The 16,421-nt window shown below is 34.0% G+C and overlaps 1 protein-coding gene across 9 annotated transcripts in view; it reads right to left on the bottom strand.

The window, feature by feature from the left end:
* Positions 1-16,421, bottom strand: part of LOC138323344 (calcium/calmodulin-dependent protein kinase type II delta chain-like) — a 92,540-nt gene that overhangs the window by 50,632 nt on the left and 25,487 nt on the right. For all 9 annotated transcript variants that reach the window (XM_069267912.1, XM_069267920.1, XM_069267918.1 and 6 more), the window contains exons 3-5: positions 13,398-13,457; positions 6,611-6,665; positions 992-1,057 (exon numbers count right to left, since the gene is read on the bottom strand). In XM_069267912.1, coding sequence (XP_069124013.1) covers positions 992-1,057; positions 6,611-6,665; positions 13,398-13,457 — 181 coding nt within the window. The remainder of the gene's footprint in view (positions 1-991; positions 1,058-6,610; positions 6,666-13,397; positions 13,458-16,421) is intronic.

The following is a 16,421-nucleotide window of genomic DNA, read 5'->3' as shown; positions in this document are numbered from 1 at the left end:
ATCTTGCTGAAATGTTTTCCAGAAGTTTTGGATTTTTAATTAATTTTAACTATAAAATCAATACGAGACTAAGGATCATTGCCAGCCATTTATATGCAATAAAATGTATCCTGAAATGTGATATTGGATTTTGTAGCTTTGATGAGAAATTTAAACAAATTGCTCATGGGAGTTATGCAAAGATGAATCAAAATGTATCTTTGTAGCTTGAAACCTGTAAATGATTAGAAAATACTGAATTCATTTAAAAATGAATTGATCCGAAACCAAGAATGCAATTCATTTCAAATCAAAACTTTGATTGGAACATTAAAATCTCAACTTAGCATAATGGTAGTGTACTTAACTATAACAAGGATTTCAAACAAACTCTATCTACCATTTACAAATTGTTCTTCTATATGTGTTGCAATAATTATTCTATCTTTTTTTTAACATGCATCTCTAGCTACTTGTTCTTTCATCTGGATAGCTACAGCTAACTTTCTATCGCCTCATTTTGCCTTGTTCCAAACACAAGTCCTAATACTTTTAAATATCCTAGCCATCTTCTATTGTCTCGTGAGTCTTTTTCTGTTTTAGGCGTCCTAATAAAATATGATAATACCTCTCTATTGTTCTATGGTTACTTTAGGGATACGGACCAATATCCTTTGTTTTATGCGTCTCATTATTGGTGGTAGAGCTTTCCATTTTAAGAACTCTGGATTTCAACTTCCAGCTGAATCCCACAAATAGCTACATAAAAGAAGTTTGAGATGTGAGAAGTTAATGGAAGACACCAGCTGACAGGCCACATCTGATGACAAGAGATGAAGCACTATGACTACGAATAGATTTTATTTACTGATGACCCAATACTGTATCCCCAATATCTACAGGATTGTGACAACGTTCCACCCGATATTTAATTCTGGTGACTGCCTGACTTTTAAGCTTGTTACACTAATTAAGAGTCCTGGCCAGGGGGACTCTGAATCTGTCTTCGTACCTTGCATCTGCCTCACTGTAGAATTCCCTGGCTACAATGTCTTCAAACAACTCTCCTCCTGTTACCCTGAAACACAAACAACACAATGTCAACTTACAGCGAATACATTGTCAACATTTCATGCTCATGAGATATTTACAACCCCTTCTGTGATGAAACAATAACATGCACATGTATTTAATGGGATATGAGGTGGTTATCAATAGCTATATGACCTTGATATCTGCATCAAAGGTTTTTCACTAGTCTCTCAAAAACTAGAACTACTGTCACAGTGACTGGTGGTGATATAACACAGCAGGCATTGTCAACAGACTTTCAAATATCGAATGGCCTTACAACCACCAATTTCTGCTACCCAGCTGGTACACAATATCAGACATGAGGCCTTAAAACAACAACAAATTCTGTTTTGGCTAAGAAACATTTGTGAAAACCATCAGACAACTACTATTTTATATATATTTGTCTATTCCCTGAATTTATTTATCAAACCCCAATGGAAAGCATTCTATTGTCTGTCTCGCAATAGCTGATCACAAATCAATAAAAACATCCTAACCATTTCACACTCAGTACAATTTTGTGTAAAGTTTCCACCCCTGAGCTATGAAGAATGCAGTATTCTTAGTGTCGTCAGTTATTATATAGTTATAACTACAGTGGAGAGTTTTAACTGTATATCTAATGTAAGAGAGTTTGAAATATTAGACTGTTTATCCTCTAATAAACAAATGAAATTGATGTGTTTGTATCTAATGGGAATTTGCATTCCGGTCATGTGTAACAAAAATGTTACATTCAATCCATCATAGCCACCAACTCATCAGTCTTTGTGATTCCTCCCTGCCTAAAGGGATTAAATATTATGCCTTCCAAATCATCTCTCAAATACAAATAATGCATTTTTGTTTTAGCTGTCAGAGAACATTTGTATACAATATGCATAATTGAGTAATCTTCATTTAAAAATGTATTGTAATTTCATGTAAATGTGTATTGGTGGATCGGAATGTATCCATGGAATTAACAAGAGGAGTTGATTTTGTGGCAATGTATTGTTGTTGTTACAATTGACCTTGATATTAGAAAATCAATAGGCCTCATCAATCAGAAATAAAAACCTTGACCTTATTAATGCTAGGTCGAACCATGTGAAGACAATCTACCAGGCACATTAACAAATAGGAAGCGAGCGAATTAGACAGTAAAGGGTTTAATTAACCCTGCACAAACATGTACCGCAATTAAAATAATGGTTGCTGCAACTAGTGCTGGTAACACAATGTTACACACTAATGCTAATTATACTGAACTCTTTCAAATTGCTGATATTTGTATAGTCTAAGTTTAATGTTAAGATTGAAATTCATATACACAAATAGCTAATAAAAGTATACAAAATGATTGAATAGTGCATATGCAAAGAATTAGCTTAAGAAAGTGGTTGTAGGCTTAGATAATCTGAGATTTTTTTTAACTTTTTTTGTGCTTTACATCACCTCAACTGCTTTTATATCTAGAAATGTATGATCTAGTGGTAAAGTGTCAAGACACCATTGTGACTGAACTAGAGCTGAAATAGTCACATTTTGCTTTGTGTTCTATATACATTGGAGGCTGAATAGAAATTTTGTTGTATTTTCCCAATTTCATGTAAATATCTTCCTAAATCAGAAAAACTCTCAGATATATACATCCTACTATGACATCCTAGTGTGTGGTGATGGTGTTTAGGGAGACTGCAGTACAATCTTACTATGACATCCTAGTGTGTGGTGATGGTGTTTAGGAAGACTGCAGTACAATCTTACTATGACATCCTAGTGTGTAGTGATGGTGTTTAGGAAGACTGCAGTACAATCTTACTATGACATCCTAGTGTGTGTGGTGATGGTGTTTAGGGAGACTGCAGTACAATCTTACTATGACATCCTAGTGTGTGGTGATGGTGTTATGGGAGACTGCAGTACAATCCTACTATGACATCCTAGTGTGTGGTGATGGTGTTTAGGGAGACTGCAGTACAATCTTACTATGACATCCTAGTGTGTGGTGATGGTGTTTAGGAAGACTGCAGTACAATCTTACTATGACATCCTAGTGTGTGGTGATGGTGTTTAGGGAGACTGCAGTACAATCTTACTATGACATCCTAGTGTGTGGTGATGGTGTTTAGGGAGACTGCAGTACAATCTTACTATGACATCCTAGTGTGGTGTGGTGACTGTGAGTGTGGTGATGGTGTTTAGTGAGACTGCAGTACAATCTTACTATGACATCCTAGTGTGTGGTGATGGTGTTTAGGGAGACTGCAGTACAATCTTACTATGACATCCTAGTGTGTGGTGATGGTGTTTAGGGAGACTGCAGTACAATCTTACTATGACATCCTAGTGTGTGGTGATGGTGTTTAGGGAGACTGCAGTACAATCCTACTATGACATCCTAGTGTGTGGTGATGGTGTTTAGTGAGACTGCAGTACAATCTTACTATGACATCCTAGTGTGTGGTGATGGTGTTTAGGGAGACTGCAGTACAATCTTACTATGACATCCTAGTGTGTGGTGATGGTGTTTAGGAGACTGCAGTACAATCTTACTATGACATCCTAGTGTGTGGTGATGATGGTGTTTAGGGAGACTGCAGTACAATCTTACTATGACATCCTAGTGTGTGGTGATGGTGTTTAGTGAGACTGCAGTAAAATCTTACTATGACATCCTAGTGTGTGTGATGTGTTTAGGAGACTGCAGTACAATCTACTATGACATCTAGTGTGTGTGATGTGTTAGGAGACTGTAACTGTGTGTGTGTGTTTAGGAACTGCAGTAAAATCTACTACACATCCTAGTGTGTAGTGATGGTGTTTAGTGAGACTGCAGTACAATCTTACTATGACATCCTAGTGTGGTGGAGTGATGGGTGTGTTTAGGGAGACTGCAGTAAAATCCTACTATGACATCCTAGTGTGTAGTGATGGTGTTTAGTGAGACTGCAGTACAATCTTACTATGACATCCTAGTGTGGGGTGATGGTGTTTAGGGAGACTGCAGTAAAATCTTACTATGACATCCTAGTATGTGGTCATGGTGTTTAGGGGGACTGCAGTACAATCCTTCAAGACATCTCCTGATAGTGTAAAACTATTGTCGTCTACAGTCAGCTCTAGATCTATAGAGCATAGATGCACTTCTCTAAACAATATTAACAGATTGTATTCCCAAGACTATTAGCCAGGACAACATCCTTCTTCATGTCACAGCCTCCTTCTGGGAGATGTAGAGTAGAAGAGGATAAACAATAGCCATGTCACAGCCTCCTTCTGGGAGATGTAGAAGAGGATAAACAATAGCCATGTTACAGCCTTCTACTATGATATGTTACCAAACAATGGAGGTGTGACAGTAAATTAACTCTCTATGCTGGTTCTACTCCAAAACAAACAAACACAAAGCAAACACAACCCTTCAATATACCGCTAACCAATGGGATCAATAGTGTTAATGTACAGGCATTTAACTAAGCATTCATCAACACTTTCTACAATCATTGGATGGTGCACCAAACACACCTCAAAAACAATCACTTCACTTAAAAGACTAAATAGAAAAAATGCACAATATTTAAAGAATTCTCATTTTGTGCCAGCAGGTCTAAACAAGAGGCCCATAAAAATTTAATAACGTGACAGTAAATTATGTCTTATTCTAAGCAAAATCGATTGCACTGAATTATAGGTTTAAGATTTAGACCATGGTTAACAAGGGACCAATGTACCTGAAGAGCTAATTTGCTAGTAAAAGTTAAGCATACAAAACCTTCAGCTATTGACAACAATTCCAAGATAAACCAATTAGAGCTCATTCATTGATTCATTTACACAAACTTTGTAGTACTTCATCTTGGCATGCTGTAGCCAAAAAAAAGTTAATGACAATTCAAGAAGTTGCTTCATTTGGTCCTTATGACCTCTATACAATTATAATCTAAACATGATAGGGCTTCATCTCAGTATCCTATACAGCCTATTATTTAGTCTTTTGACCTACTTGTTACTGACAAGAGTTGTTTAAACCTTTCACCCTAATATGGTATCTGTGAAGGCCAAGGTCATTAATTTGAACAAAATAAGAACTTTTAATTATTCCAGCATCTGCTACAAGTGCAATATCATATCTCTGGACTTCTTGCTTTATGAGCAGGTAATTACAAGCTTTGACAGTAAGCTTTGGCAGATGAGCTAAATACTATGAACTACGTATAGAGTTCAGGGAAAATTCAAATAAAATAATTTTCACATACACTCAAATCTGCCATTTCATCATATTCAAACTTAAGATGATAACTAAATAGGCTTTAATTTAACTCTTTCCATACATTGTATTTCCATGCAGAAGTAGTTATAAATCTCTCTTCCCAGAGGTTTTTGAGAAAATGTTGGACAAAATGTACAGTTGTTGTGTGCTAATTTATATAATCTGATATTTACACCCTAAGGTTAATGAAATTATTTTACTTTACTTAAAACCGTTTTATGAATTATTTAAAACCTGTATCAAAATATATTTTAATATTACAATCTGGAGCTAAGGTACAGCAAAGTGCCACTGTTGACGGCAAGAATGTCTGTTTGATTTATATTATTACCCTGCCATAAAAAATACATACATGTAAAAAAAAAAAAAATGCATGATGAAAATAAATATGTTTAGCATCCAGAAATTTTGTTTTGAACATAAAAAAAACTTTTTATATATCACTGCATTGAAATTTAGATATAAAAGGATATTTATTGTGAAGAGAAAACATCAATATCGAGTGTTAACTACTAGTTGATGACGGGAATATAAAGGGTAAAATCATACCAACTGTATTCAACAACAGGGAAAAGAGAGGGTAAAATACTGTTCACTATGCTGACAATGGTACAGTTAAGTACAAAACAAATTTTGAACATCAGCATCATTCCAAGGTGGTTGTTTTTGATTCCTACACGAGCCAGGAAGTGCAGTCCATTATAGTAGTGGGCGTTGACAGTCTCCGCCTCAGTGACACATGGGCGGGGTCCTAAACACTGACACATAGCAGTGCCTTTCAGGGTAAAAACTTTCAAAATTATTTCTCATTAATTGACAGGTTTAAACCTAATTAGGCAATAAACAAACAAGAACTGTCAATACATCTCCTAGTAACTTCATCATTGGTCTAGGGACCAGCATTACCAAATAACACCTATTTGCCAAGGCAAGTCATTCACATATTTCTTGTTCCAATATCACAAACTGGTGTTTTGTCTTCTAAATTTAAACTTTTCCCCCAGGGCAATGAACTGGTCAATTTTTCCTGGCTGATATGGAACCACACGGGTTTGTTCTAATCCATTGCCAGAACATCTAATGCTCAAATAGTAGCTCTATAGCTCTCGCTCAAGTTCTTCTCTCTAGATGGTTTAAATCTAGTTATGCCAGGCAATGCCTGGTAACAAACTGAATTTTCAACTTTTCAACCCAAATTGAAGCAAAGCCAAACATATTCCAAGAAAGCAATCCTCAAGAAACCTTTTCCTCTCAAATTTATTTCTTAAGTTCAAGGTCAAAGACTCAAAAGATACTTACAAATCGAATACAAGATAGTGAAATCCCTCGTCTTGTATACTGTCGTGTAATCGAACTGAAACAAACAAAATCATGGTTGATACATAAGTAACAAAAGCTTACCACATATAGTAACTTCTTTTTTCATATGTGGATAATCTTGCTGAAAGGAATTTTGAAAGAAACAATATTTCTTCCAATAAGCGTCCATGCCTTATCAAGTACAGTGTCCTTCACCTTTCTCATCTCCGATATGTGGTACTCAAAACAAAAACACTAAGGTTAAAATCAAATTATGAATAATATTTCTACATATTTTAGTGTATTTGGAGAGATAAAGCTGCTAACTGTTCAGATATTGATTCATGTATGCTGTAGGTTGTCCTTCTTACTGTATTTGTGACAACCTATTTGACCAATATCAGTATCCTCTACAATTTGTATCTCAATAACTGCCTTCCAATTTTTCCTGGTTTTTAAGCACACCTGGACATTTACTGGGTCAAATACAGCACAGTATCTGCTGCATTAGGTTTATAAATAACCTACCCATAAACTGCTAGGTCATCAGTGTCACCTGAGGTACAATCTGGCCATTTTTTTGCAATAATCATGAAGGTTTAGCTAAGACCACTTCGAGACAATTGCACAAATTTAACACCAAAACATTTTTTTTTTAAGTTTTGCGACCTGAACAAAGGGGAAATTGCCATCTAAGTGATGAAAAGTGTTGTAGAACTTTGCCACGGGTGTAGATGATGTAAAGAGTCCATTGCCTAGAATTGTTTACCTACTACTTCAACAAGACTGTGCCATTGTTTGTTTAATATGATGCCGAGGGCCGGTGTATTAACATATGAACCCAAACATTCCTGTAGACCTGTAGCCCCATAAACACCACCTACTTAATCTGCTTTTGTCAAACTGTTACCTGTCTATGTGACCTGATATGACATTCTATATTACCTCTATATATGGAACCTGTTGTGGGAGAAGTGATATATACTTTTGAGACCATGTAGTTATGTGGTGGTATGAGAACAGAATGCTTTATCCTAAAAAACTTACATACTGATTGCCTATATCTATAGGATAAAACAAAAGGTGAATCAATCTTCTAAAAAATACAAAAGTTTTGGGGAAAATATGTGACAGAAATAGATTTTATTCTTTCTGGAAATATCCTAATTCTTCTCCTGTATTGATGTCTTCTTGATACTCGTCTACTACAGACCTAGACCTATAAGGAGGCCACACACTTAGGATTGATATAGATCACACTTATAACCCTATATGACAATGACCAATTTACCATTGTTTTGATCTCCGGTGGTATTAAAGTGAAACTCTGGAATTCCTTCCATTGTTCTTAACCTCTACTATTATTTACTTGTAACTCTTCATTCCATTGTTCTTAATCTCTACTATTATTTATGTGTAACTCTTCCTTCCATTGTTCTTAATCTCTACCATTATTTAATTCCTTCCATTGTTCTTAACCTCTACTATTATTTACTTGTAACTCTTCATTCCATTGTTCTTAATCTCTACTATTATTTATGTGTAACTCTTCCTTCCATTGTTCTTAATCTCTACCATTATTTACTTGTAACTCTTCCTTCCATTGTTCTTAATCTCTACCAAATTATTTACTTGTAACTCTTCCTTCCATTGTTCTTAACCTCTATTATTATTAACTTGTAACTCTTCCTTCCACTTATCTTAACCTCTACTATTATTTACTTGTAACTCTTCCTTCCATTGTTCTTAATCTCTACTATTATTAACTTGTAACTCTTCCTTCCACTTATCTTAACCTCTACTATTATTTACTTGTAACTCTTCCTTCCATTGTTCTTAACCTCTATTATCATTAACTTGTAACTCTTCCTTCCACTTATCTTAATCACTACTATTATTTACTTGTAACTCTTCCTTCCATTGTTCTTAACCTCTACTATTATTTACTTGTAACTCTTCCCTCCATTATACTTAACCTCTTCTATTATTTACTTGTAACTCTTCCTTCCATTGTTCTTAATCTCTACTATTATTAACTTGTAACTCTTCCTTCCACTTATCTTAATCTCTACTATTATTTAATTGTAACTCTTCCTTCTATTGTTCTTAACCTCTACTATTATTTACTTGTAACTCTTCCTTCCATTTTTCTTAACCTCTACTATTATTTACTTGTAACTTTTCCTTCCATTATTCTTAATCTCTATTATTATTCACTTGTTACTCTTCCTTCCATTGATCTTTACCTCTCCTATTATTTACTTGTAACTTTTCCCTCCATTGTACTTAACATCTACTATTATTTTTACTTGTAACTCTTCCTTCCCTTGTTCTTAATCTCTACTATTATTTACTTGTAACTCTTCCCTCCATTGTACTTAATCTCTACCATTATTTACTTGTAACTCTTCCTTCTATTGTTCTTAACCTCTACCATTATTTAGGTGAAACTCTTCCTTCCCTTGTCCTTAATCTCTACTATTATTTACTTGTAACTCTTCCTTCCATTGTTCTTAATCTCTATATCTACCATCATTTACTTGTAACTCTTCCTTCTATTGTTCTTAACCTCTACCATTATTTAGGTGAAACTCTTCCTTCCCTTGTTCTTAATCACTACTATTATTTATTTGTAATTCTTCCTTCCATTGATATTAACCTCTTCTATTATTTACTTGTAACTCTTCCTTCCAGTAATTTAAATCTCTATTATTATTTACTTGTAACTCTTGCTTCCATTGATCTTAATCTCTACTATTATTTACTTGTAACTCTTCCCTCCATTGTACTTAACCTCTACTATTATTTACTTGTAACTCTTCCTTCCATTGTTCTTAATCTCTACTATTATTTACTTGTAACTCTTCCTTCCATTGTTCTTAATCTCTACTATTATTTACTTGTAACTCTTCCTTCCATTGATATTAATCTCTACTATTATTTACTTGTAACTCTTCCCTCCATTGTACTTAACCTCTACTATTATTTACTTGTAACTCTTCCTTCCATTGTTCTTAATCTCAACTATTATTAACTTGTAACTCTTCCTTCCATTGTTCTTAATCTCTACTATTATTAACTTGTAACTCTTCCTTCCACTTATCTTAATCTCTACTATTATTTAATTGTAACTCTTCCTTCTATTGTTCTTAACCTCTACTATTATTTACTTGTAACTCTTCCTTCCATTTTTCTTAACCTCTACTATTATTTACTTGTAACTTTTCCTTCCATTATTCTTAATCTCTATTATTATTCACTTGTTACTCTTCCTTCCATTGATCTTTACCTCTCCTATTATTTACTTGTAACTTTTCCCTCCATTGTACTTAACATCTACTATTATTTTTACTTGTAACTCTTCCTTCCATTGTTCTTAATCTCTACTATTATTTACTCTGGAATTCCTTCCATTGTTCTTAACCTCTACTATTATTTACTTGTAACTCTTCATTCCATTGTTCTTAATCTCTACTATTATTTATGTGTAACTCTTCCTTCCATTGTTCTTAATCTCTACCATTATTTACTTGTAACTCTTCCTTCCATTGTTCTTAATCTCTACCATCATTTACTTGTAACTCATCCTTCTATTGTTCTTAACCTCTACCATTATTTAGGTGAAACTCTTCCTTCCCTTGTCCTTAATCTCTACTATTATTTACTTGTAACTCTTCCTTCCATTGATATTAACCTCTTCTATTATTTACTTGTAACTCTTCCTTCCAGTAATTTAAATCTCTATTATTATTTACTTGTAACTCTTGCTTCCATTGTTCTTAATCTCTACTATTATTTACTTGTAACTCTTCCCTCCATTGTACTTAACCTCTTCTATTATTTACTTGTAACTCTTCCTTCCATTGCTCTTAATCTCTACTATTATTTACTTGTAACTCTTCCTTCCATTGCTCTTAATCTCTACTATTATTTACTTGTAACTCTTCCCTCCATTGTACTTAACCTCTACTATTATTTACTTGTAACTCTTCCTTCCATTGATATTAACCTCTACTATTATTTACTTGTAACTCTTCCTTCCATTGATCTTAATCTCTACTATTATTTACTTGTAACTCTTCCTTCCATTGATCTTAACCTCTACTATTATTTACTTGTAACTCTTCCTTCCATTGTATTAACCTCTACTATTATTTACTTGTAACTCTTCCTTCCATTGATCTTAATCTCTACTATTATTTACTTGTAACTCTTCCCTCCATTGTTCTTAACCTCTACTATTATTTACTTGTAACTCTTCCTTCCATTGATCTTTACCTCTCCTATTATTTACTTGTAACTTTTCCCTCCATTGTACTTAACATCTACTATTATTTTTACTTGTAACTCTTCCTTCCCTTGTTCTTAATCTCTACTATTATTTACTTGTAACTCTTCCTTCATTGATATTAACCTCTACTATTATTTACTCGTAACTCTTCCCTCCATTGTACTTAACCTCTACTATTATTTACTTGTAACTCTTCCTTCCATTGATATTAACCTCTACTATTATTTGTACTTAACCTCTACTATTATTTACTTGTAACTCTTCCTTCCATTGATATTAACCTCTACTATTATTTACTCGTAACTCTTCCCTCCATTGTACTTAACCTCTACTATTATTTGTACTTAACCTCTACTATTATTTACTTGTAACTCTTCCCTCCATTGAACTTAACCTCTATTATTATTTACTCGTAACTCTTCCCTCCATTGTACTTAACCTCTATTATTATTTACTTGTAACTCTTCCCTCCATTGAACTTATCCTCTACTATTATTTACTTGTAACTCTTCCTTCCATTGATATTAACCTCTACTATTATTTACTTGTAACTCTTCCCTCCATTCTACTATTATTTACTTGTAACTCTTCCCTCCATTCTACTATTATTTACTTGTAACTCTTCCTTCCATTGATCTTAATCTCTACTATTAATTACTTGTAACTCTTCCTTCCATTCATCTTAATCTCTACTATTATTTACTTGTGAATCTTGCCACCATTGTTTTGATCTCTGGTATTATTTACGTGTAACTCTTGCCTCCATCACCTGTGACAGGAACTATAAGTAGAGATAATAAAAGTGTGATAACATACAGACAGATAGTTTACTCCACCAAACACTATTAGATTGAGAAAGACAGGATGCTGGAATGATAATGACAGGTCAGTGATAAGGAGACGGCCACTCTGTACCTGTGGCCGCCATCAACAGGATTTGGGCACCAGTAATTTATCTACACTAATCCTTTGAATATGGCGGATGTTTGTCCAATCAATGGCTATTAAGTGTTCCATGTAACAAGTCAATGACTATTGCTTAAGTGCTGATCAGGTATGGAAATTAAATGGATCAACTTCCACCATGATGAGACTAAAGTCGGTATGCCATTAGGGACAGTGCTATAAGTCTGTGCTAAAAGTCTTCTAGTGCAATTAAGATGGGGAAAATATTAAGATGTCAAAATAAGTCTATAAAGAGTCCTTTTCAACCAAATGTTTGAAGGGATTATATTCAACACAGTCTACTTTAATAACTTAACTTGGCAATTATCAATATATAGAGAGTAAAATTTAGCTATACAGACAACCACAGGAACACAGAAAACTAATCTTATTATATATACAACCATATGATCCTGATAAACTAAATTGTATGGGTTGATATTGGCCTTCTTTGGACTCCAACGAAAGTCTTATTATGCAGGTGGTCTTTATGTAGAGGTGGTTTCTATGACAGGTATTCTATATATGCTTGCCTTCCTGACATAATATTTTCGGAAAGACTATTGCAATTCTTGAGAATAATATTTCTTTAATAAATGATGATCATAAAACAGTTCTGGCCCTGGAGGTTTTTTTTAGAAATATATGAGAGATAAATCTATAATATGACCGGCTGGTGTAGCCCACAAGGTACCAAAGCTATAATCTAACTCCCTATTGATTTCTGCTTGATTACTTCTGGAACATAGATCATAAAAACCGAGCCACATATCTGTTTTTACACCTGGTTCAGCCGACACTAAATCAGATGAAATACAGATGACATACTAGGAAAACTATAACTTTTCCTGACATAACATCATTTTACATTGGAAGGACCAGTCAGGGATGATAGCTGGGATTTCTTTAGTGTGCTAAGGATATATATATATGGATTATATAGCATGTAAATTAATGATCACAAGGACATAGTATATTGGCCAATGGTCTATGTTACTTGTACAGGAAATGCAGCTTCCCTTTTTTTGTACTCAGAATTACTCAGAAATGCATTTTTTCATGTTTTTATGCACATGGTAAAATATTTACTGTATTCGACCAAATAAGCACCCAGGGCGTTTAAAAAATTGAAGAAAGTGCTAATAAGACGAAATTACTGCAAATCTATACAGTTTCTGGTCTTTAATTATGCCTGGGCAATTGAAATCAAGGCCTCAAAAATGGGAAGGGGCGCTTATTGGGTCAAATACGGTATCCTAAAATTACCACAACATTATAACGTTCGTTTCAATGTGTCACTATATCTACAGCAAGAAACAGGTAGTTGAGTGTAACAGATACTCATAATGGATGCAGAGATTTGAAAGCAAAAAATTCAGTGACTTTGTCACCCACCTGATGTTGGTCAAAGGTCAAATGTATTGGCACAATATCACATACCTAGTTGATCATATTTCTCTTTTTAAAGTATATAGTTCAAGTGATGATGTATGCATTTGATGAAGTTTTTAATTTGATGAACCATGAAACTAAATAAAGTAACATACGTACCTATGTTTGGGTGTTTTAATAATCTACATATTCTTGCTTCTCTTTCCAACTTTTGATGATCTGAAAAAGAAAAAAGGAAAATTAAACCTTTTAGTAAATTAAATATCATTTACATTCAGATTGAAAAATAAATGATTGGCTGCAGTATTGCAAAAAGGACTACAAAAAAATCACAATTACAACAACTGACACTTTATGGATTGATTTTTCAACATTTTCAACAAATATCTGATTACCATGTGGCAATACTCTTTCAGAGAATGTTGTGTGTTATAATGTAATCAGAGTACAGTTTCTGACCTATCGAGTATATTGTTAGAAGCACATGTGTAATTGATTTATTTATTGCATTTCAATCCACTTGGTTGTAGGTTCAACTATTCAAGAAACAGTGAGGACTTTATATCAGGGTAATTGATTGCATCTTATGAAATGATATCCGATGTATTGAATGAATTCATTACAAAGGAAATTTGTCTTTTGTGCAATTTTCTAATTCAATAAATAATAAACAGCAAAAACTTTTTGAATGGACATTCAATTTCCTGTATAAATATGCATGGCTGTTGCACAAAACCATGCGCACGGTAGCAAATGTGAAAAACAGCAAACTGGCCTATTCCCTACAACAAGTCGGACACAAATAATGTTCATTTTCCAATATTTTAATTACATCATTTCATATAAATTTTACTCAGTGCTTAATTTCCTTACACATTTTTGAGTTTTTGCATATTGGACCCTTACTATCAAACACCTGGCAAGTCAATAAACTTATAGCTATACAAAGGTAAGATATTAACACCATGTTACATCATTGTTATACTGTAACTTTATACAAATCCTGTTTTATACCGCTATTCAATACTAAACATTCTGTTAAGTAGCATTACATGACGACAGTTGACAGTTCTGCAACAAGATTCTTGTCGTACTGCACATAAAAGCGTTCTTGAGCACATGTAAGAATGAAATGAAAGTTTAATCAATACGGATTCGGCATCTGTTGGGCCTGAGTAGGACTATGTTACAGGCATACCACCAGTAAACTAGTCTACAACCGGTGCAAAATGGCTTATTAGGAAAACACATGGTGGATGTGCTAAACAGATTTACTATAGAGTCTAAGCCTGGTGATGTTTCTCAATGAAATCTCGTAAAGATAACACCAGACCAAGTATGACAGCTCCACTTCACTGAATTACCTGACCTTCACCTTATCACTGGAGCAGACGGACCGCTGCAGTCATAAGTCAACTTAAGTCAAGTACTTAGACAGACGTTATAGTTACTATAACCCGAAATATTTCACCAAACTGCTACCTACAATCAGCAAACACAAAATTCATAATTTGAAATTATTTATGGAAAAAGCTGTAATGAGCTTTGCTTTATTGTTTCAAAATATGAAATTTATGGTTAAGCAGTTAGACTTGTAAATGGCTACAGTGTGAACGATGATAAGGTGAATTGGTCTACCTGTCAGCAGTTGACACCCACTCAGATAGGTGTGTCGGTATTTAACATTTGTCACCCGCACCCACACAATGTGCATAAGCCGCCATGACAGCAAAGCGATACATCAGAACTCTCCATACATATGTTACATACACTAAATACCATCATACCACAACATCAGGATTTTATTCAATATTAATTTGTTTATTGTTACATGATATACATCATTAGTAGCTTCTGTCATTATAGATCAAATGAAATCTATTTGAACACTAGGTCTATTTGATTATGGATAAAACATTTTATAAGATAACTTCAGTTTTTGAAAGTGAAAGTAATAGTTCCATTCATTTATTGGTTCATTTTACATAGTACAGCAATTATATCAATAGTCATTTGACCTAATGATACGCAAGGTTTTCATGCTGCAGGAAAGCCAACTTTCAATGCAAAAGGAAGACCACTAGCCAATGGACAAATCTGGTCAACCTACAATGGTGACCAAATTATAGCAGGCCTGGCATGTAATTACTAGTTGTTACAAATTGCCTGGAGGTAGAATTATATTACAGAGACATTTAAAGGATTGCTTGTACTTGACAATAATGACAATGATAGTTTGATTTTTAAATAAGAACAATGGTGTCATCTATATCTATAATATGACTGAAGGCACTTGGCCTTAAAGGGCGCATCCAGATGTTTTAATATGAATCATGCATGGTATATATAGGAAGAGTGAAGATCTACTTGTTTATTTTATTTTCTATTTCATGTAGAAGACATAATTTATATAAATAAAAAGACACACTTTAAACTGTAGAAGTATATAATCTAATAATTGTCTAGCATAAATTCAAAGAAATGAACTCAAAGATTCGGATTTCTCTGTGTCCATTCAAGGCCTGGATTGCCACGTATGCGAATCCTATGACTTCGCGCCATTTGTTGACGTTATGTGACGTCATGATTCCTTGTGCTCATCTTCGTCTTGGTGGATATTTTGACTGCATTCTATAGCTTTTAATTTTCATAGTGTTATTATTATTATTCAAAAAATAATAAAAAATGTTTAATTACCCCTGTTATGCATTTGCATTAGTTAAATATATATTTACTGGGGAGAGCAGTACCAGAGCAATGCACAACCTCCCCATATGTATGAAAAAATGGCGGCCGCAAACTGAAGCTGTCAGTGTGTAGGATTGAATTTTGAAGATTGTGTTTTTTCTCATATTTTCGTGTATCTGTTACCTAAAAAGTGCTTCGCACTTCGTGCCCTTCGGGCACATAGGGCTGCGCATTTATAATTCCAAATCGAACATAAGGTTTAGTCTAAATTATTTACTCTAGATATTTCAGTGACATGAACATATAAGAAATAGTGGGGGCTTTTCTTTTAAATTTTATTTTTATTGCTTGAAAAACAGTATGGTTTAAAGTGCAAAAACCAGAGAAGTTTTTATAACAAGATACATAGATGCAAAAGTAAATGCAGTATAGACTAGCTCATTGAAGCCTAAAACACAAACTCGCCTTGCAGAATTGACTCTCCATGGGAGTTAC

This window comes from Argopecten irradians, chromosome 5, assembly GCF_041381155.1.
Source record: "Argopecten irradians isolate NY chromosome 5, Ai_NY, whole genome shotgun sequence".
Taxonomy (NCBI): Eukaryota; Metazoa; Mollusca; class Bivalvia; order Pectinida; family Pectinidae; genus Argopecten; species Argopecten irradians.
This window is presented reverse-complemented; position numbering and strand designations above follow the sequence as displayed.